This window comes from Ursus americanus, chromosome 14 (genome assembly GCF_024610735.1).
Source record: "Ursus americanus isolate L20-20 chromosome 14, mUrsAme1.1.p, whole genome shotgun sequence".
Lineage (NCBI taxonomy): Eukaryota > Metazoa > Chordata > Mammalia > Carnivora > Ursidae > Ursus > Ursus americanus.
In genome coordinates, this window is record NC_142140.1 from 59,907,063 (window position 1) to 59,927,880 (window position 20,818).

Here is a 20,818-nt window from a genome sequence, read left to right on the forward strand (position 1 = left end):
TCATTGCAGCTGGGGAAACTGAGGCTGCGGGTCAGAGTCAGCCACTCGCTCCTCAGAGGTGGTGGGATTCCAAGCAACAGCTGTGCGACCCTGACTTCCAGCCGGTTCAGTCCAGGCACAGCAGGAGCAGGGGGCCGTGGGACGTGCCCTGGTGGCGTGGATTCAGAATTCAGTGAGTGGCCGGAGCTCTGAACAGGTGAGTGACGTCCACGCACAAACCCACACGTGTTTATATCAGCTTCGTTCATCTCCGGGAGCAAGCGAGATGCCCTTCAGCGGGCGAGCACTGGACGCGAGCCACCGAGCCAGGCAGACACGGAGGACGCTCAGCAGCACGTCCCTAAGTGAGGGTGGCCGGCCTGAGAAGGCCACACACCCCGTGGTTCCAAGTCTAGGACGTTCTGGAAAAGGCAGAACGGCGGAGGCGGTAAAAGGGTCTGTGGTGGCCGGGGTGGGGGAGGCTGATGGGGCCAAGCACGGAGGGTCGGTTGGGCCGGGAACGACTCGGTGCCACACTGTGATGGTGGGTCAGGGTCCGTGACATTCGTCCAAACCCACAGGGTGTGTGGCACCGACAGCCCCGGTGTCACCTGCGGCCTGTCGGTAATAATGTCCCAGTGTCGGTCCGTCAGCTGTCACAAACGTACCAGGTACCAGGCCGATCCCCCTGACGATGGAGGGAGACCAGTGTGAGGGAGACGGGAGAGGACGCGCTGCAACTTCCACTCACGGTTTCTGTGACCCTGAGCTGCTCAAACAATAATGTCTGGGGGCGCCTGGCCAGCCGCTCCGTCCGGGGGCGTGCGACTCACCATCGCGGGGTTGTGAGCTCGAGCCCCATATGGGCTGTGGAGGTTACTTTGTCTAGGGACGCCCTGGTGGCTCTGCCTTCAGCTCAGGTCATGATCCCGGGGTCCTGGGATGGAGTCCCCCGGTCGGGCTCCCTGCATGGTGGGGACCCTGCTTCTCCCTCTGCCGCTGCCCCTCCCCCCTGCTTGTGCGCTCTCACTCTCTGTCAAATAAATAAATGAAGTCATTTAAAAAGAAGAGGAAGAAGAAGAAGAAGAAAGAAATCCTATGATCTGTGGCACCGTGGACGGGCGTGGAGGGCGTTTGCTCTGAGAGCTGAGTCCGACGGAGACAGTCCAAGACCTCACTTGCCCCTCGGCCTGCGAGGACCAGGGACGAGAGGGTGGTCTCCCGAGACACTTCCATCGGAGGGTGCAAGCCCTCAGCCCCAAGGGCATGGCTTCCGGGGACCTCGGGCACAGCACTCTGCGCCCGACCTTCGCGAACTGCTCTCGCAGCATGCAAGGTACCCGCGTGACGTGTGGCTCACTAGCTTGACCGTGCTGACCCGTCCCCACGATACACAGAGATCAGACGTGGTAGTCTGCACCTTGAAGACATTGGCTCTTACCTGCCAGTCGCACCTCAACCACGCTGGGGACTGTGTGGAGCCAAACGTGTTTGCTCCTGGAGAGGAGGATTGAGGGCCTCGTGTGAAACGGTGAGTTGAAACATTTTTTTAAAATTTAGTTTTATTTAATTAAAATTCAATTAATTAACACATAGTGTATCATTGGTTTCCGAGGTAGAGGTCAGTGATTCATCAGTCTTATGTAACACCCGGGGCTCATTCCATCCCGTGCCCTCCTTAGTGCCCATCACCCAGTTACCCTAGCCCCCCATTCCCCATTCCCTCTGAAACCCTCAGTTTGTTTCCTATGATTAAGAGTCTCTTATGGTGGGGGCGCCTGGGGGGCTCAGTCCCTGAAGCATCTGCCTTCAGTTCAGGTCCTGATCTCAGGGTCCTGGGATCGAGCCCCACATCGGGCTCCCTGCTCAGTGAGGAGTCTGCTTCTCCTCTGCCCCTGCCTCTCCCCCCGCTTGTGCTCTCTGTCTCTCTCTCTCTGACAGATAAATAAATAAAAACTCAAAAAAAAAAAGAGTTTCTTATGGTTTTTCTTCCTCTGTGATTTTGTCTTGCTTTATTTTTTCCTCTCTTCCCCTATGATCCTGTTTTGTTTCTTATGTTCCACTTATGAGTGAAGTCATATGATAATTGTCTTTCTCTGCTTGACTTTCTTCACTCAGCATAATCCCCTCTAGTCCCATCCATGTGGATGTAAGTGGTGGGTATCCATCCTTCCTGGTGGCTGAGGACTATCCCATTGTATATATGGACCACATCATCTTTGTCCATTCCTGTGTCGGTGGGCATCTCGGCTCCTTCCACCGTGTGGCTACTGTGGACATCGCTGCTGTGAACATGGGGTGCACGTGCCCCTTCGGGTCACTGTATCCATATCTTTGGGGTAAACCCCCAGTAGTGCAGTTGCTGGGTCATAGGGTCGCTCTACTGCTAACGTCCTGAGGACCCTCCACACCGTTCTCCAGAGAGGCTGCGCCAGCTCGCGTTCCCGCCAACTGGGTAGGAGGTCCCCCTTTCTCCACATCCTCGCCCACATCCATCGTTTCCCGACTTGCTGATTTTGGCCGTTCTGACGGGTGTGAGGTGGGATCTCAGTGTGGTCTTGATTGTGTTTCCCTGAGCTGAGTGACGTGCAGCATTTCTTCATGTGTCCAAACAGACATTTTTTTATCATGCCCTTTTATGTTGTATAAATTAATTTGTATAAAAACTAGTAAAGATATTATTTTTATTTTTATTTATTTTATTTTTTAAAAGATTTATTTATTTATTTGGGGGAGAGAGTGAGAGAACCAGCAGGGGGAGATGCAGAGGGAGAGAGAGAAGCAGACACACACACACCCCCCCCGACCCCCGCTGAGGAGGGAGCCCGACTTGGGACTCGATCCCAGGACCCTGGATCATGACCTGAGCTGAAGGCAAACGCTTGGCCTACTGACCTGCCCAGGTGCTCCAAAGATCTACTTTTTTAGAAAAAAGATTTTATCTTTAAGTAATCTCTACACCCAACGCGGGGCTTAAACTCACAACCCTGAGATGAAGAGTCCCAAATTCCATCAACTGAGATATACTTTAAATTATGCAGAAAAAAATAAATAGTCCAATCCAATGGTCTCCAGTGTAGTCACCGTTGGGCAGCCATCACTACTATTAACTTCAGAACATCTGTCACCCCAAAAGCACCCCGTCCCTCCTCCCCTAGCCCCCGGCCCCCACGAGTCCCCTTCCCGTCCGCGAGTCGTGCCGCTGTGAACACGCGTGTGGATCTAGGTTTTCAGTTCCGTTCTTCACTTTCACCGGGAGGGGAATTTCGGGGTCACCTGGGAGCCCCACATTTGATCTTCTGAGGGCGGCCCCACTGGCGCGTCTCACATCCCAACAGGGCCCGTGCAGGGCGCGGTGGCCCCTGGCTGCTCCCTGGGGAGGAGTGAAGCGTCCTGCCAATGACTTATTGATGAGAGCGGCTCAGAGGAGCCTGGAGAATTTTCCATGGCTCCTGTTATAAATAGGGCTGCGTGAGAGGCAGGCTGTGGGGCGGGCGGGAGGGTCCCCAAGCTTGGGGCAAGGCAGCCCCATGCTAGCTGCCACCTGTGGCACTTTCCAGGCTCTGGGTGTGGTTGGGGCCGCCTGGCTCCTAGGCGACCGACTGTGCCCGGCATGGCACGGGACCTGTCCGGGTGCCGGGAGGGCCACCCCCGCCCTCGGGACAAGTGTGTGGGCGCTTCCGTGGCCTCTGCCCGCACGCTCCCACCCCTCCCTGCCTTTACCTGTGAGCCCCTTGCCACCCTGCCCTTTCTTCTGACGGGTTCCTCGTACTATTGGCCCTCAAAGCTGGTGCGTGGTCATTCCCTGGAAGGCGCGACCGACCTAAGCCCCCAGCCCTGGCCCCATGAGGTCTGTGTCCCACTGGCCATCTCCCCACTTGGGGGACGTGTGCCGTCTGCCTCCTAAAAGGGTCCATAAACACCCGAGCCCGTGGCAAGACTTTCCTCTAACAGAGTTGTAACAATAACCAGAGTGTTGGTTTTCTTGGTCAGACGCTCTGGCCTTTGTGGGTGGGAGCAAGTGGGGACTTGGTTTCCCCAGCTCCACGAGACCCCTTTCTCTCCCCTGAGTTAGGACCACTGCTCAGGCCCATTTCCCAGGCAGACAAACTGAGGCCCTGAGAGAACACACTTTCCCTTCGGGTTTGAGTTTCCCCTGGGTACCAGAGGGACGAGAGGCCTTCTCTGAGGGGGAGAGGGGTCCAGGCAGGTTGGGGCCCCCACCACAGAGGGACGTGCCTCCCCCCACACCCCGCGGATGGCAGCTACAGGGTTGCTGAGGCCACGAGACCCGGGGCAGGCTGGCATCGACAGGCACGGCGGGAAGTGCCTGCAGGAGCCCCGTGTCCTCTCGCAGCCTCTGGCCAGGCCGGCAGCGAGGGGTGCTTCGAGAGCCAGGTGCGCCGTGGCCACCTCTGGCCGATCGTGGCCGGGAGACCCTGGGCCCCTGGCTCTGCTGCCCAGCCAGCCGCTGCCCCTGCTGTGCTGAGGTGGGTCCTTCCCGGCGGGAACCAGCGTGGCCACTGCCCCTCGGAGAGCCCAGGCCGGGGTTCGGGGGCCTAAGGCAAGCTCCGACAGACTTTCTGTCTTCTGTGCCCTCAATTCATTTTCTTACGTACATGCATACCTTCTGTCCTTGAAAACCAAACAACCGGGGACATGGCTTCACCCCAACAGGCGGCCTGGGCCCCAGCTGTGCGCTGGCTCTGTGAGCTCCTCGGTTTCCCCGTCCACCATCACCGACTGCCATATGTGGGTGGGGGCTCGGGCGCCAGCGTCCAGGGGGCAGGAAAGGGGGTGACCCGGCTGGAGCAGGGCTCCAAGGCTGCAGAGCCAGAATCAGGCAGGGCCACAGCTGGAACGTGAGTCAGGGGGATCAAAACTGCTCCTGGCTCACCCTGGGCAATGTGCTCTGGAAGGATCTGTGAGGGAAGTCGGGTGCCGGTTCTGGACGGAGGCCCTGGGACTGGCCTGGCCGGGACACTTCGCATCTGGTGCCTTTCTGGACACTTGGTCGAGCCACATGTGTGGGCAAATTTATTCTAAGATACGTTTTCAAGGCCCAACTCCACAGTCAGCGGGTTGTAGTCACGGTTTCCCTGGGAGCACATTCCCATGAAAACCGGTCAAAGGGGCCGCTGCCAGCGTGCACACCTGCCTGGGGGTCAGCCGCACCTGGACGGGAGAAAGGGCACAGGCACGGGGAGAGAGAGAGAGAGAGAGGAGAGTGAGCAGTGCCTCGCTGGGCCCAGGGACACATCTGCTGGAGACCAGGCCAGGTCTAGCGGGGGGCCTCCATGTCTGCAGACCGTGGAGGGACCAGAAAAACCACAAACGTTAAAAACATTTTTTAATTGAGGTAAAATTTACATAACATAGAATTCACCATTTTCAAGTGTACAATCCAGTGGCATTAAGTGCAACCCCACCGCTGTCTACTTCCAGCACATTCCGTCTCCCCAAAAGGAAACTCCGTCCCCATCAGCCGTCACTACCCGTCTCCCCCCCAGCCCCCAGCCCCCGCGAGCCCCCTTCCCGTCCGTGGAGGAGCCTGTTCTGGACGTGTCACACACGTGGACTCACACGCCGTGGGGCCTTCCGTGTCTGGTTCCCTCCCTGAGCGTCGGGGGCTCAGGGTCCGTCTCCAGGGCAGCGCGTGTGGGCGCCTCGCTCCTGCTCGCGGCCAAGGGACGTGCCCGTGCGTGGTGGACACATTTGTCTGTTGACAGACATTGGTTTGTTTCCGCCTCTTGGGCTGCTGTGGACAGCCAGGTACAGGTTTTCGTGAACAGCTATTTTTAGTTCTTTGGTGTACACACCTGGAAGCAGGATCACGAGACCCCGTGCATTTAATGCCCAGAAAGGCTGGGCAGTGACGGTCCCCACGGGAAGAGCTGAGAGGACCCAGCTCAGGCCCCATGCCACACGCCCTCTGGGACCCCGTGGGTGGCCACGCTCGCATTCCACTCCATGTGGTTACACCAATGACTGACCAGCCGGAGTGGACGAGACATAAACAGTGGCCTCCCCGTCCCCAGCCTTTTCCATTCGACTTGGCAGGAAATGAGGTTTTGTAACTTCAAATGGAGCGCTTCATGCCAAACCTGAGGCTCTGCTCAGGAGCAGCCCACTGAGGGCCAAGGGCTGGCTCCTCCAGAAACATCCCTGGCAGACATCTACTCACACCAGGGGCAGGAGCACAGAGCTAGGGCTGCTGCCCCAGGTGACCCCGGACGGGTCAGGAAGGTTGCTTCTGGCCGCCTTTGTCTCTATCGGTGGATGAAGCCAAGCTCTTTCCCTCTGCCCTCCGCGTGGAAAACCTGAAGCCGCGGTTGGCAGACTAGCTCCCCATGACTCATACGTGAGCTTCCTTGCCTGTAAAATTTATTTCTAATTAAAACATGTAATATTTCACTTTAAACAACTTGGTTTGTTCAAATAAACCATTAGGAAAGTCAGAAGGCAAAGCACAGACTAGGAGAAAATACAAAGGACTAGGGTCTAGAATATGTAAAGAACACTCACAAATCAATGACAAAATTCAAACAACCTAATTTAAGAAAATGGGCCAAAAACTCAGGTGGCCATGTGATGTGTGATCCCATTTATCTGAGATCCCTAAAATAAGCAAATTCATAGAGACAGCAAATACGTATTACCTGGGGCTGAGGAGGAGGATGGGGGGTGACTGATAATGGGGACAGGGTTTCTTTTGGGGGCTAGAATGTTCTGGAAGTTGATAGAGGTCATGTCTGCACCACCTTGTGAATGTCTGAGAAACCCCTAATCTGTACCCTTTAAGATGGTTCGTGGTTAGTGTTACATTATGTGAATTTTGCCACAAGTTTTAAAAGCAGGGACAATGAAGGTGACTGCCAAGAGCATCGGACCGCCAGGCACCTGCCAGCGGCTACGCAGGGGGCCGGTGAGCCCTATGCGAGGGGGCTGCTGCTGTCACTGTTGTGATTGCTCGACACAGACCTCTACTGCAGCATGACTGCCCCCAGCTTCCCGATGAGGGACGCAGAGAGGTCCAGCAGCTTCTCCCACGCGGCAGCTGCAGACTCCAGGCTCCAGCCGCGTGGCCCTGGATGCATGCAGGGTTGGGGGGTCAGGGACCGGCCCCCCAGCCCCCAGTTTCAGGGCTGAGAGCCGGCTATAAACACAGGGAGGGAGACAGAGGCCAGGCAGACGGCAGCCCCAAGGACCCCTGCACCCCTTCTCCACGTGCGGAGCCCAGAGATGGGACTGCCCAAGGGACCCCCCTCCTCCATTGCTAACATTTATTTAGCACCCACTGTGTGCGGGCCTGGGCTGGCGCCCCACTAGGTGGCTTCATTTCAGCTCATGAGGTCAGGGCTCAGGGAGCCCCGTGCCCTAAGAGGGGCCTGGCCTCTGGTGGCAGCGTGAGAGCAAACCCAGCAGTCCCTCCACAGGCCAACCCGACCTGGGTCCTGCAGGAGCCTCTCTCTGGGACTGGGGGTCTTTGTGAGAGGAGAGCCTGCCGCACAGGCGCTCATTTATTCAACCAGAATTTACTGAGCAGCTACTATGTGATGAGGGGAAACCGAGCAGAGACTTGAACAGGTTGCGGGAACAAGTTGAAGGGGTATTTGGGGAAGAGTGTACAGGCGGAGGGCACAGCACATGCAAAGGCCCTGGGCTGGACCGTACCTGCCTTGTTGGAGGAGTAACCCGGAGGCCTGTGTTGATTGGAGCGGAATGAATGAGGGGGAGAAAGAGAGAGCAAGTCCCGCAGGGTCCCGGGAGAGGATTGGGGCCTTTACCCGGAGGGACTTTACCCGGAGTCCTGAAGGGCTGCAGGCAGAGCACGGACTTGCCCGAAGCCGTGCTCACCGGCGCCCTCTGGCGGCAGCGGGGAGAACAGACCGCGGGTGGCGCCGGGAGGCGAGGAGGGAGGGGACTGCACTGGTCCCGGAGGGGTGGGGAGGTAAGGGGGAGGTGGGGGGAGGAGATGGGGGGGAGATGGTGGATGGAGGTGGGGTTTGGAGATGGGTGAGATGGAGGGACGGCAGAGGGGGAGAGAAGGCGGGGGAGGTGGGGGAGAGGAAGGGGAGATGGAGGGACGGCGGGGTGGGGAGAGAGAAGAGGGTGAGGGAGGAAGGTGGGGGCGGGGGGGGAAGATGGGAGGGCTAGCGGGGAAAGTGGGGGAGGGCTGGTTGGGCGGCCGCTGGAAGCCCCCACCCCCGTCTCCCTGCCCCACTTTGCCTCCCTCTGACTCCCCACAGATCTGTCCAATGAGCCCCTGGAACCCTCTGCAGCTGCCAGAGGCTCTGCCACATGAGCTCTCGTCGGAGGGGCTCAGCGGACCCCAAGCAGGAAGGCGGCGCAGGAAACAGGGCACAGAGGCACGACCGCTAACAAAATTATAAATTCTGCTTGGAGCTTAAATTAAAAAATCTCTATAGATGGATAGAGAGATAGATATAGATATATAGATATAAAATGCTGTTTCAATACACCTACTTTTCCATTTTTCAACATTTTTTTAACTACTTCAATGTTCTTAAAAACAAAATCCATTCGAAGATTTTTACATACAGAGAAACATGTATAAAGGGCGTGTTTTTCTCTAATGCAGCTTGGTAAGGCTCTGTCCACCACCACTCACCTCTTTGATATCTCCACCGACCTGGGGCATTTTGTGGGACTGGGACCACCTTTACCCGTCTCTGGCCCCTCAGGGGGCTCTGGGAAAATGTCTGCCAATTACAGGAGCAGGAACTTGAAGAAGCCGTAAACCGGCTTCTGGGGGGGTGGGGGTGGGGGGAGAAGACCTGCTGCCGCATCTGTTATGTTTTGCCGCCCTCTGGTGGCAGTGTGCATTTGCTCTCTCAGCCTCAAACCAGGAAGTTGTGTGTAAGTCTCTGGTTGTCTGGTGGGGATTCATTTATTATTTGGTCAATAGCAACAAGAGCCGAGAGCCAACATTTTTCAGCATTGACTGTATGCCCCATGCCTGGTCGCCCTCCAGATGTGTCACTGTCCCCACCCCAGGCTGAGAGAAGAGATGCACCTTATCTACGATCATTCAGGGATTCCAGGCAGAGCTGGGACTTGAACCCAGGGCTCTCAGCAGTGAAGGGAAACCCAAATACCCAGTTTGGGTCATAGAACCAGTTGAGCCTGAAGTCCTACTCTGACTTTTTAGGTATACAAACCTCTCAATTCTCGTTTTGTCAAAGCCCGTGAGTTGCGTTTGCTTCAGTCTGTTTTTCTTGTGATTGAAAGACCCTTTGGCGGCTGCCAAATCCAGCTTCAGTACTAACCCCAGCCCCCACTGACCAGTTGTGGGACCCTTTGTGAGTTACCTAATGCCTCAGGGAGTGTCAATGAGATTAAATGAGGTCCTGACCTTCACCAAAGCTGAGAGGTCACTGATGAGAAGACCCACCAATATTTCAGGCTCTAGAGATGCAAGGTTTTCTTATCACTGGGAACGTTCATTTTGTGGGTGTGCAAGAATCCTGTGGAGATTTGGACGCTGACTGTTCTCACACAGCTTGGTTGGTGGGGGCCTTTCACATGCACACAGTCACGGGCTGACGACCGGCCCCAAAGATGTTAGACCCCAGCCTCAGGAAACTGCAAATTACTTGATTTAGAAAAAGTGTCTTTGCGGATGTGATGAAGGGCCTTGAGGCAGGGGCGTTTTCCCGGTTATCCCACTGCACCCTCCGTGCCCCCACGAGTCCCGATTGGCGGTACAGGGAAATGTGGGGCACACAGCCCTGCGGGACCGACTGTGGCCCTGTGGCTTCCAGAACCATCCAAGGACAGCTTTCTGGTGTTGTGAGCCATCCCGGGAAACACACAGCAAAGCTCCAAGCCCAGAGAGATGCCCGGGAGCAGCAGGCACCGTACACACCCAGATCCGTCCACCATGGCGATCCAACGCCCCGGTCGCATGCTTGCTCCATGGCGGGATGTCCTGCAGGCACTGGAAGCCCCAGGGACTGGCATGCGTCGCAGATCAGCACGCAGAGGAGCAGAAACCCCCGGCTCCTGGCGGCCCACTCAGCGTGAGCTCACTTAATGCTATGAGTCACACCCACAAAGGCTTCCATGGCAGGTCACATGCTGAGGTTTGGGGTGGACGTGAATTTGGGGGGCCCTATTTAACCCATGACAGCAGCCACCTTTGCAGAGTGGGGAGCAGGCCCCCTGCCAGTGACCTCAGATGAAAGGCCCGATTTTACTACGTGCTGGTGCCCTTCCAGACCTTCCAGACCCGTGGGGCAGGGGGCCTGCCATCTCTGCAGCCCCCTCTGTGCTGAGTCCGCAGCCATGCGTGACCACTGGCGTGGAGAGTGCAGCCTGACTCCTGGGCCTTCCTCCTCCACACGGGCCTGCAGGAGTGAGCTAAGCAGGAGCGCACTCCAAGGCCACTAGCAGACTGGAGGCGGGGGGAGCCACGCGGGGAACTTGGTCCTATTTCAGCCTCTCTAAGGGCCTGAGAGAACGCTCCTCCCTTCCTGGATCGTGATACATGGGAAAGAACATCCGTCCCCTTGCGCGGAAGAATGTGGGGCACAGGGACCCATAGACACGGGGTCTCAGAGGTGCGAGCACCGGAGTCAGCCCCACTCCCGCCTCCCCCCAGAGCCTGCTCTGAGGTCACTCCTCCTTCCAGCCCTTCCTCCTCTGGGATCCTCCTGGAGCCCCCTCAGCACGGACCTTTTGGGACGCGGAGGCCTGACAGGAGGACAGGATTCCCTCCCTATCTTGAGGCCACGGCCCGGTTAAAGGAATCACCGGCAGAGAATCACAGACACAGGACATCCCACCCGTCACTCTGCTGGCCTCACCGCTACCTGCGTGATCCATAATTCCAGAGGACGCTGCATGTTTTGGGTACTTCTAATTTTTTTAAGCTAGTAAATTATAGGCTCCTCTGGGTGGTTCCCAAGGGCCTTCCTATACTTTTAAGAGATTGAACACTTTTTCTTTCGTTTTTAAAAATCTTGGTAAATACACATAACGAAATTCACCATCTCAACCATTTCTAAGCACACAGCCCCGCGGCATGAAGCACACTCACCCCGTCCTGCAGCCACCCCCACCCTCTGTCTCCAGAACGTTCCGTCTCTCCACACGGAGACTCTGTCCCCATGAAGCACGGACTCCCCACCCCCTGCCCCAGCCCTGGGTCCCACCAGCTCCTCTCTGTCTGTATGGACGGGACTCCTCTGGGGACCTCCTGGGAGTGGGGTCCTGCGGGATGTGTCCTTCTGGGTCTGGCTGCTCTCGCTGAGCCTGGTGTCCTCAGGGTCCCTCCACATTGTGAAACGTGTTCTTGGTCCCTTCCTAAGGCTGGGTCGAGTTCCAGCGTGTGGATGGACAGCACTGTATCCTTCACCTGCATATGGGACACCTGGGGTACTTTCCCCCTTTAGGCTGCTGTGACTCATGCTACTGTGAACACGGTGTGCAACTATCCCTCCGAGACCTGATTCCAATCTCCTGAGGACAGACCCAGAAGTGGAATCCCTGGGTCACATGGACACTGCCCTACTGAGGGTGGGTGGCGCCCACATCTGGTTCTTGGAACCAGGAGAGAATTGCAGGCATCCCAGAGAAAGCTGACTTTGACCAGTGAGAGGCACTCTGCAAGGTGCAGGCTTTCCCTGTGGACACAGACCTTGTCTCCCCCTCAGACTGGGGCCTCTGGTGGACACAGACCTCGTCTCCTCCCTCGGACTGGGGCCTCTGGTGGACACAGACCTAGTGTTCTCCCTCGGACCGGGGCCTCTGGTGGACACTGACCTCGTCTCCTCCCTCAGACTGGGGCCTCTGGTGGACACTGACCTCGTCTCCTCCCTCAGACTGGGGCTCTGGTGGACACTGACCTCGTCTCCTCCCTCAGACTGGGGCATCAGGTGGACACTGACCTCGTCTCCTCCCTCAGACTGGGGCTCTGGTGGACACTGACCTCGTCTCCTCCCTCAGACTGGGGCCTCTGGTGGACACTGACCTCGTCTCCTCCCTCAGACTGGGGCTCTGGTGGACACTGACCTCGTCTCCTCCCTCAGACTGGGGCATCAGGTGGACACAGACCTCGTCACCTCCCTCAGACTGGGGCCTCTGGTGGACACTGACCTTGTCTCCTCCCTCAGACTGGGGCCTCTGGTGGACACAGACCTCGTCACCTCCCTCAGACTTGGGACTCTGGTGGACACAGACCTCGTCTCCTCCCTCGGACTGGGGCCTCTGGTGGACACAGACCTTGTCTCCTCCATCAGACTGGGGCATCAGGTGGACACAGACCTCGTCTCCTCAGACTGGGGCCTCTGGTGGACACTGACCTCGTCTCCTCCCTCAGACTGGGGCTCTGGGGGACACAGACCTTGTCTCCTCCATCAGACTGGGGCTCTGGTGGACACTGACCTCGTCTCCTCCCTCAGACTGGGGCTCTGGGGGACACAGACCTTGTCTCCTCCATCAGACTGGGGCTCTGGTGGATACAGACCTTGCCTTTTCTCTCAGACTGGGGCCTCTGGTGGACACAGACCTCATCTCCTCCCTCAGACTGGGGCCTCTGGTGGACACAGACCTCGCCTCCTCCCTCAGACTCGGGACTCTGGTGGACACAGACCTCGTCTCCGCCCTCAGACTGGGGCCTCTGGTGGACACAGACCTTGTCTCCTCCATCAGACTGGGGCTCTGGGGGACACAGACCTTGTCTCCTCCCTCAGACTGGGGCATCTGGTGGACACAGACCTTGTCTCCTCCATCAGACTGGGGCCTCTGGTGGACACAGACCTTGTCTCCTCCCTCAGTCTTGGGGCTCTGGTGGACACAGACCTCGTCTCCTCAGACTGGGGCCTCTGGTGGACACAGACCTTGTCTCCTCCCTCAGTCTTGGGGCTCTGGTGGACACAGACCTCGTCTCCTCAGACTTGGGGCTCTGGTGGACACAGACCTCATCTCCTCCCTCAGACTGGAGCCTCTGGTGGACACAGACCTCGTCTCCTCCCTCAGACTGGGGCCTCTGGTGGACACAGACCTCGTCTCCTCCCTCAGACTGGGGCCTCTGGTGGACACTGACCTCGTCTCCTCCCTCAGACTGGGGCATCTGGTGGACACAGATCTTGCCTCCACTCTGAGACTCAGGCCCTGCCTCCTCCCTCAGTCTGTCTCTGTTGTGCCCTGAGGCAGCCCCCCCACCAGCCCTGCCCTTGGGGCCCCCACAGTGCTGCCCCCGCCCAGCTATTTCAGGGCCTCGCCCGCCTCCCGAGCCCGCGTAGGAGGTCTTCAAGTCGGATTTCTGGAAATAGCTGTTTGGTTCTCCCTGTAGCAGCTGCAGAGAGGGCAGTGGGAGGGGCCTGGAGGCTGAGGCACGGAGTGAGAGCGGGTCTGAGCGCCAGGAGGCGGGTCCCATCACTCTCCCTGCATGTGGAAGGGAAACCGAGGCACAGGCGCTCCGGGGAGCCCCGAGGCCACCCGGAGGGCAGCAGCAGAGCTAGGACTGGGGTCCAGCGCCACAGCCTTGCCCAGAGTGATCTGTATCCTGGGTGTGAGCCTTCCACCTTCCTGACACCGGGAGCCTCATACGGGGCCGCGCGTAATCACGCCGTGCCTGATGCTGTGGGGCGGGCCACGCAGGGGACCGGCAGCCTCACCCACTCAACAAGCGCTGCGGCCGGGGCGGGCGGGACAGGCCGGCCACCCACTCGGGCGTTACCTCCCAGTAGGCACAGTCAGGCAGTTTGCAGATGGAGCAGACTGCCCCTTGCAGCCCCGAAACTGGGCCGTTTTCTCCCCCAGGTGCGGGGCCGCCCCACAGGGCCCCAGAACGTCAGAGTTCTGCCGGACGTGCCACGGCGGTGGGGCTCAGGGGTGGGTGGCACAGAGACCCTCAAATTGGGTGCTCCCCCCTCAGACCTGCGGCTCCTCAAGGAGCCAGGACCCGTGCCTCCCTCCTAAGCAGCCCCACCACCCTCGGACTAGCAGGAACAATCACATCTGCCGGGGGGACCTGGTCTCCTCCTATGTGGGACCCAAGGGTGTTCGGCAAAGTTTAGAAGCAGAGTTGACAGAGGTCCCATTTCATCCCAGCTTTAGACACAGAAAGCAGAACAATTTCTCGGGGAAGATAAAAACAGAAAAGAAAACCCGCTGTCTGAAAACACGTCCACCCTCGAGACTAGTGGCATGTGATCTGTGGCTGTCCGGTGGTGGACTTCAACAGGGACCTATGTCCTGAGGGGCAGGGGTCTGGGGACGGTCTCAGCAGCTCCCACAGGGCAGGGCGGGGGCGAGGGTGCCCATCCCCAGGCTCAGTCCTGGCTCTCACTGGTGTAGATACCCGCTTCCCAGCGCCTCGCCATGGCATTCTTGTGGTGGGTCACCCGCGTGGCTTCCAGGACCTGTAAGAGGAGGCACGGAGTCCCCATTGGGATCCCTACCCCCGCATCTTCCCCCACTGCCGGCTTGTAGGAGGGATCCAGAACAGAGGCAAAGCAGGCCCACTCCCCTCCTCTATTTCAGACCCTCTAGCCGGTAACAGTGCCAAGGAATGTGCCAGCTCATGCTGAGACCCACAGCAGGTCAAGTGGCTGACATTTTGGACCCAGTTCAAAACGTACTCCAAAATGTACCAAAGTGGCCATCGCACATGAATCTCTCTCTCAAAGAAAATGCCTTTGTCCTGGGCCCGGTCCACCCCAAGCCTCTGCCGTCCGCTGAACAGACAGGACACAGCTCGCCGACGTTCTGTACCCACAGCCCCCAGAGCAGGTGCCCGCGAAACCCACGCCAGGCACACAGGAAGGATACAAGTGCCCGCACGCAGAAGAAAGGCTCTGGGGGCTCCACGTCCCGGGCAGAGGGCACACACGGGGCGGAAGGCTGGGCCCCGTCCCCAGCGGCACGCTCACCTCCGAGTCGATGTGGTCCAAGGAGTTGATGCTGGCGTACTGCAGGGAGGGGACACGCATCAGCCCTGCGCCCTGCGCCCTGCGCCCTGCTCCACCCCAGAGCCCACTGGGCCAGCACGGTCCCCCCGAGGGCCCCACCATCGCCCCGAACTCGGCGCTGTGCACCGTGCACTCCCCCCAGCAGCTCCCCTCAGTGATGGCCTGAAGCGGAGGTGGCCTCTGGCAGCAGAATCCCGGACGTGAAGAGACACTCAGTTGATGCACTCTGCACGCCCCACGCAGGGGAGACTGAGCCCACGGCCACCCACAGGGCAGTGAGGGAGGCAGGCTTCAACCCAGGTCACGCCTGAGTCTCCTCAATTGTTCTGCAGCCCTAAAGGGGGTGCCCGACCTCAGCCAGGCCTCGGGGGGGCAGGCAGGGCTCGAGACTCACCCGCAACTCCTTCTTCCTCTGCCCAGGGGCAGACTCGGCAGGGGCCTCAGCCGTCCACACCAGGCCTGAGTGCAGGTGGGTGGGGCTGAAGAAGTAGGACTCGGACACTGAGTAGTTGCCCATGATGCCTGTGGGGACAGGGGGCGGAAGGGGCATCAGGGAGGGTCCGGGGTCCCGTGCAGCCGCAATGCCTGGGAGACTCAGAGTCTCTCCCCAGAAGCCAGGTCAGGAAACAGGCCATCGGACAGACAGACAAAGCAGACAGCTAGCTGGGGAAACGATCAGATTGACCAAAGTAACTGGTCAGGAGACACTGGGTGGACGGATGGGCCGGCGTGCCAGGCGAGCACAGACACTATGACCGAGAGGACACGGCATCTGTAAACCGTGTCCAAGAGTCCACACGGATAGAGCAAAACCCCGAGGCAAAGCTGACGTCTCTCTCCAGGACCTACACACAGAGGGGCGCGCAGAGTCGACGGGAGAAGAGGACGGGATCCCCCAGATGCTTCCCACACTCAGCCCCTCCTGACACCCACCCCCACCCCACTGCAGCCCCTGGGCCTAGAGCAAAGCCGCCACTGCCCCTGCCAGTCCTCACCTGAGGCCGCGGAGGAGCCCCTGGAGCCCTCGTTGCCGCCGTCCTCCTCAGGTGGCGGGGAGAAAACCTCCTGGAACAGTGCATTCCGCCGCTCCTCGGCCACCTCCCGCTCCCGCTGCAGGACGCTCTCCACCTCCCTCTCCAGCAGCTCCGACGACTGGGACCTTTGCAGCCTCCATCCCAGGGTCCCCCCCACCTCCCAGCCTCGGACGCGGGGGCCCTCAGCCTGCGGGGGCACATCTGGGACCCTGAACCGCAGGGGACTCAGGTGGAAATACTCCCATCGAATGACACCTCCGTGGGCTTGTGGGCGCCCCTGGGGGGGCCTTGAGTACTCCGGCTTCGTGCCTGCGGGTTTTCCAGAGGACTCCAAGAGGAGCCTCTGAGACCCTGCGGCCATTGGAGAGCCCGCAGCCTGGGCCCCATCTGTAGAGAGACCACGGGGCTTGCCGTGCGCGCGGAAGGCTGGGAACTCCGGCCGGGGGTTCCCGGGGTGCAGGTACGGCTGGTAGGCATCCGCCGGGATGCGGTTCACCTTCCTCACCTCTGGAGCAGGGTCAGCTGCCCCAGCGTCGGAGGCCAGGTCCAGGATGGAGTCAGAGCTGAGGGCCCTCCTGAGCCCAGACTGGGGCCCCCAGGACAGCCCGTTGGGTGTGGCCTGCAGGCCCTCCCGCCGGTGGTCCTCCTCCCGCTGCGTCTCCTGCTCCAAGTCCCGCTGCACGTAGAGTGACGGGCGCCCTCGGTCCCGGCGCGGGGCGGAGACCAGGCTCACCCTGGTCAACAGCGGCCTGGTGGGTATCTCCACCATCTCCTGCTGACCGCCCACCCGCCGCAGCCCCCTCTGCTCTCGCAGGTCGGCTTCCCGCTCCTGGGCCAGCCGGATCTCCCGCTCGATGGGGGTCTCCTTGGGGAGCTCCGGGGACCCCACTGGGGACCGGGAGCCAGGGTCCTCCGCAGCCTGGACGCCAGATGCAGCCGGAAGGCCACAGACCCTCTTCTCTTGCAGGAGCACCTCCTTCTCCCGGGGCTTCAGTGGGACAGCACACCCGTTGGCCAGGAGCAGCCCACCTGAGGCCTTGGGGGCCTGACTGACCCCGGGGGGGGCACGGGCAGGGGCTCCCCGAGCCAGAGGGTGCAGAGGGCCCCCCGCATTGGCCTGCTCCAGACTCAGGAACTGCTGCCTCGCTGTCAGGAAGTCGATCTGCTCCCGGTCCACCACGTTCTCCTCCAGGGGCCCGGACTGAGGTTGGCCGGGGCTCCTGGGGCCCGGGTGGCCGGGGGTGCCATGGAGCGTGGCCACTGTGCCGCTCTTCTTGAGGGCCTGGCCCTGGATGACCACCCAGCGTTCCTGTTGTAGGTCCCGCGGCCGCTGAGGCTGGGTGTCCCAGGTGTCCAGGCGGCTGGCCTTCGCCTCCTCATCCCTGTCACCCTCCCGGCAGAGCGTCCATGGGGATGAGCAGCCCGGGAACGCGCGTGGGCTATAGGACGCCCCAGTCCTGAACGCATTCAGCCGGGCCTCTCGGTCGGCGGACCACGCCTGTGGCTTGTCCTGGCCCCAGCTGCCGGCCGCCGGCCCCACGTCCACCACCTCAAACGTGTAGCTGGCGTCCCCATCGGGGTCCAGTCCAGCCAGGCGAGGCGAGTGAGGGATGCTGGAGATGGGGTATCTGGTCACTCGGTCCATGTCCTGGGGGTCTCAGCTCCCCACGGGTCCCTGGAGCAGAGACGCTCGGGCTCTCTGAGGAAGGAAGAGGGAACAGGAGCCAACGGGTCAGAGAACAGACAGAAGCTCTCTTGGGGAGAGGCACAATTTCCAGTCCCTTCCAGGGCAAAGTCCTGGCCAGAGGGCCTCTGTGATTGGTTCAGGGACAGGTAAATGACCCGGCCTGGCCAATCAGAGTACTCTACCTTCTGGCCTCTGTGATTGGCTCAGGGATGGCCATGTGAGCCAACCTGCGGAGGACCGGAAAGCCCGATCTGAGACTTGGCAATTGTCATGGATAATCGGACCCTCTCCCAGCTAGGCTTGTTCCTGCCGCTGGGGATGTTTGAGCTCCTGGATCCAGCCACACCTGGATTCCACTCCTGTACTGACTCGCCAGTCTGCCCCCTGAGTGTCTGACGTTTGCGGGTGCCCCACTCCTGCTACTTCCCTCACCCTCCCAGCTCACCATGGCCAGACCTAAAACCACCCCCGGCCACCTCCCCGGCCCCCGCGAGCACACGCAGCCACCTCTCTTCCAAGGTGCACACTCTGACGTTCCTTCCTGCTGTGATTTTTTTCATCAGCGGGCCTACCCCTCACCAAAAGATGTCATGTGGGGAAACTGAGACTCAGAGAGGGATGACAGGTGGCAGGGACTCCAGGTCCTGGTTCCCTCCCTTCCACCTGCCTAGAGGGACATTTTGTCCCATCCTAGTCAGTCCCCCGCCTCCGTCTCATAAAGCTACGACAGGCTAGGGAACACCTTGGACCTTGTCCTGCTGGACCAGGAAGGCCTCGAAGCCTCTGGGCCACACCCTAATCCAGGGCCCCAGGGGGGCCTCGCACCCCTTCAAGCATTAGAGTTTTGCTGAGCACAGCTCCAGGAGCCCCGTCCCCCAAGGTCACGCACTCTGCTGGCTCCTGGCCTCTCCTGCAATTCTCAAGGCCTTAATCTGGCCTCCGCACAAACCCCCAAAGTTCGCAGGCATCCCCACCCCAAACCCGACCCTCCTCCTCCTCCTCCCACAACTCCCTCTGCCTGGGGACCTTCATTTCTGCTCCTCTATAGGCTTCTTAGCGGCAGCCCACAGGACACCTCCTCCAGGGAGCCCCCCAGATGACCCCTGCCCTTGGAGCCTGTCGTCTGAGCATCATCTGCTGCCTGGCCCAGCACCCAAGTTAGGCGTCGCCTTTTTGCAGCTGAGGAAAGAAGCCGGCGTTCCCAGCCCTAGTCCTTGTGCCCATCCCCCAGTTCTGTCTACGCACATCGGCTGTCTTTCCGCCAACTTGCTTGTAAAGGCTGTAGTTCTAAAACGGAGAATGCAGCCCCTCCCTGAGCTGGACAAGGGGCATCGAGCACCATGAAATCCATCCCGAGAACATGGTTATAACTAACTCGTGTCACGTCAGCTTTGGTATGTATCAGACACCGAAACCACACGTAGAAAACCAAGAGTTAAACAAGCGAGCCTGGGTAATAAACCACAGCCGATGGGACTGGCCCTGCCCCTGTGACCACACGGCCCCTGTGGAGGCGCTCTCCCTGAGGGTCACAGGGGTGGGCGTGTCTCTGAAAGGAGGGTAAGCTTATTTGAGCCTCGTCTTCTCTCCCTGGAGGCCATCAGCCCAGGTTCCTCTCCTCTGGTGGACCAGGCGGGCATTTCCTCCTGCAGCCCAGAGTCTGGTGTACAGCAAGTACTTAATAAAGACTGGCTGCACGGGACGTGGCCTCACGCACACCACTCACTCTGGAGGCCCAGGACTTGGGGGTCGGGGTCATTTCTGCCGCCACCCTGGCTGCCCCTCGGGGCCTCCCCTGCAGCGCCGAGCCCGGTGCTGACGCTGAGGGCTGGGCAGGTCTCTGCGGCGGCCCTGGAGATCCCCGGGGAGGGCAGGCGGGGTGAGTCAGGACTGTTTGCTGAGTGGGCAGGTGGACGTTCACCCAGCAGGATCTATAAGCCACACAGGACATCACCTCCGGGAAAAAGAACCACCTGCCCGGAGGGGGTCAGTCTCCCAGTCGGGTGGGGCACGGGTGGGGGCACTGCTTCCTCCACAGACCATTCCTGCTGGGTGATTCACGGAGGCCAGCGGGGTGGGGCTCGCGCTGGGGCTCGCGCTGGGGCTCGGGCTCAAGGCCCCAGGGCCCCACTAGCTTGTGTCCTCGGGGAAACTCTCCGCTCCCCTCCGGCCTCAGTGTCCACGGCACTTGGCTCCACGCTGAAAGCCTGACATGCACAGTCAGGGCCCTGTACCTGGTATACAGTAGGTGCCCGCTAAATGCTTTCACGGTGGTTGCAATATTATTATTGCTATTATGTAAAGCCTGGATCCACCACTGATCTCAGGGTGACCCTGCGGCAGGCACCCCCTCGTGCAACACCTCCGTCTCCCCATGTGTGAGCTGGGAGGACGCTGCACCCACAGGGGCCCGAGGAGGAGCGGGGAGGCCTGGGTGGGGTGGAGATCGCCCTTCGCGAGACCTCAGAGGATCCAGGTGAGTGAGTGGTAACCACAGTCACAGAGCGTCCTGCACAGTCTTCCCGCGGCCGCTCGTGCACAGAGCACCTCACCCAGCGTCACGGTCCCTCCTCCTCAGAGCCTGTGACGGGAGCAGAGAGAACTGAGGCCCAGAGACGGGAAGGTGCCCACCTGAGGGTGCACGGGGACAGAACGGCAGGTCCCGAAGCCTGAGCCTCCCCTTCCAGGAAGCTGCCCACTCCGCTGCTCCTCCCCGGCCCCACCCGGCATCATACCGATACCAGACCACACTGGGATTTATGGCCCCTGGTGCCACACACCTGCTTCCTCATCACAACTGGCCTCCTGGCCTTGAGCAACAGCCTGTGCGAGCACTGAGGCTCCCACGGGGCCAGGTCACACAGCAAGGAGGGTCTGGGGGGCGCCCAGTCACTCGGGGCAGCGGTTCTCCTGGGGCCCTGGCCGGGCAGAGCCTCCAACACCTGGAGACCCCTGGACTCTGAACAGAGTCCCTGCCCCAGGCCCGCAGGCTCTCAGCCGGCACCCCTCCGGTGGTGAGACTGCCCCACCCACCACGCCCGTGTGTCCCAACCCTGGACCCCATGGGGGGTGTCACACGCCGCTCAAGGCCTCCGCAAGCAAGTCTCTGGCTGGCACTGACGAACATTCCTCCAGAACCCTCCAGAATTCTCAGAACCAAGGAGGGTTCCAATCAGACC

General features: G+C 60.0%; 1 protein-coding gene across 2 annotated transcripts; it reads right to left on the minus strand.

Moving 5' to 3' along the window:
* Nucleotides 1–13,196: 13,196 nt before the first annotated feature.
* Nucleotides 13,197–17,726, minus strand: MISP (mitotic spindle positioning). 2 transcript variants are annotated; one of them, XM_045800264.2, is made up of 4 exons: nt 15,914–17,726; nt 15,313–15,440; nt 14,880–14,918; nt 13,197–14,369 (listed from the first exon to the last, which is right to left on the minus strand). In XM_045800264.2, exons 1-4 carry the CDS (start codon nt 17,595–17,597, stop codon nt 14,280–14,282), a joined length of 1,941 nt encoding a protein of 646 aa, XP_045656220.1. In that variant the 5' UTR covers nt 17,598–17,726; the 3' UTR covers nt 13,197–14,279. The 2 variants fall into 2 exon arrangements, with proteins under 2 accessions (XP_045656220.1, XP_045656221.1); XM_045800265.2 differs by lacking the exon at nt 14,880–14,918.
* Between the last annotated feature and the right edge of the window lie 3,092 nt (nt 17,727–20,818).

Coding starts and splice junctions, on each gene's coding strand:
- MISP (XM_045800264.2), bottom strand. CDS start 17,597: ATGGACCGAGTGACCAGATACCCCATCTCCAGCATCCCTCACTCGCCT. Junction 15,441..15,913: donor GGGCTCCTCCGCGGCCTCAG/GTGAGGACTGGC, acceptor CTGTCCCCACAG/GCATCATGGGCAACTACTCA. Junction 14,370..14,879: donor TGGACCACATCGACTCGGAG/GTGAGCGTGCCG, acceptor CTCCTCTTACAG/GTCCTGGAAGCCACGCGGGT.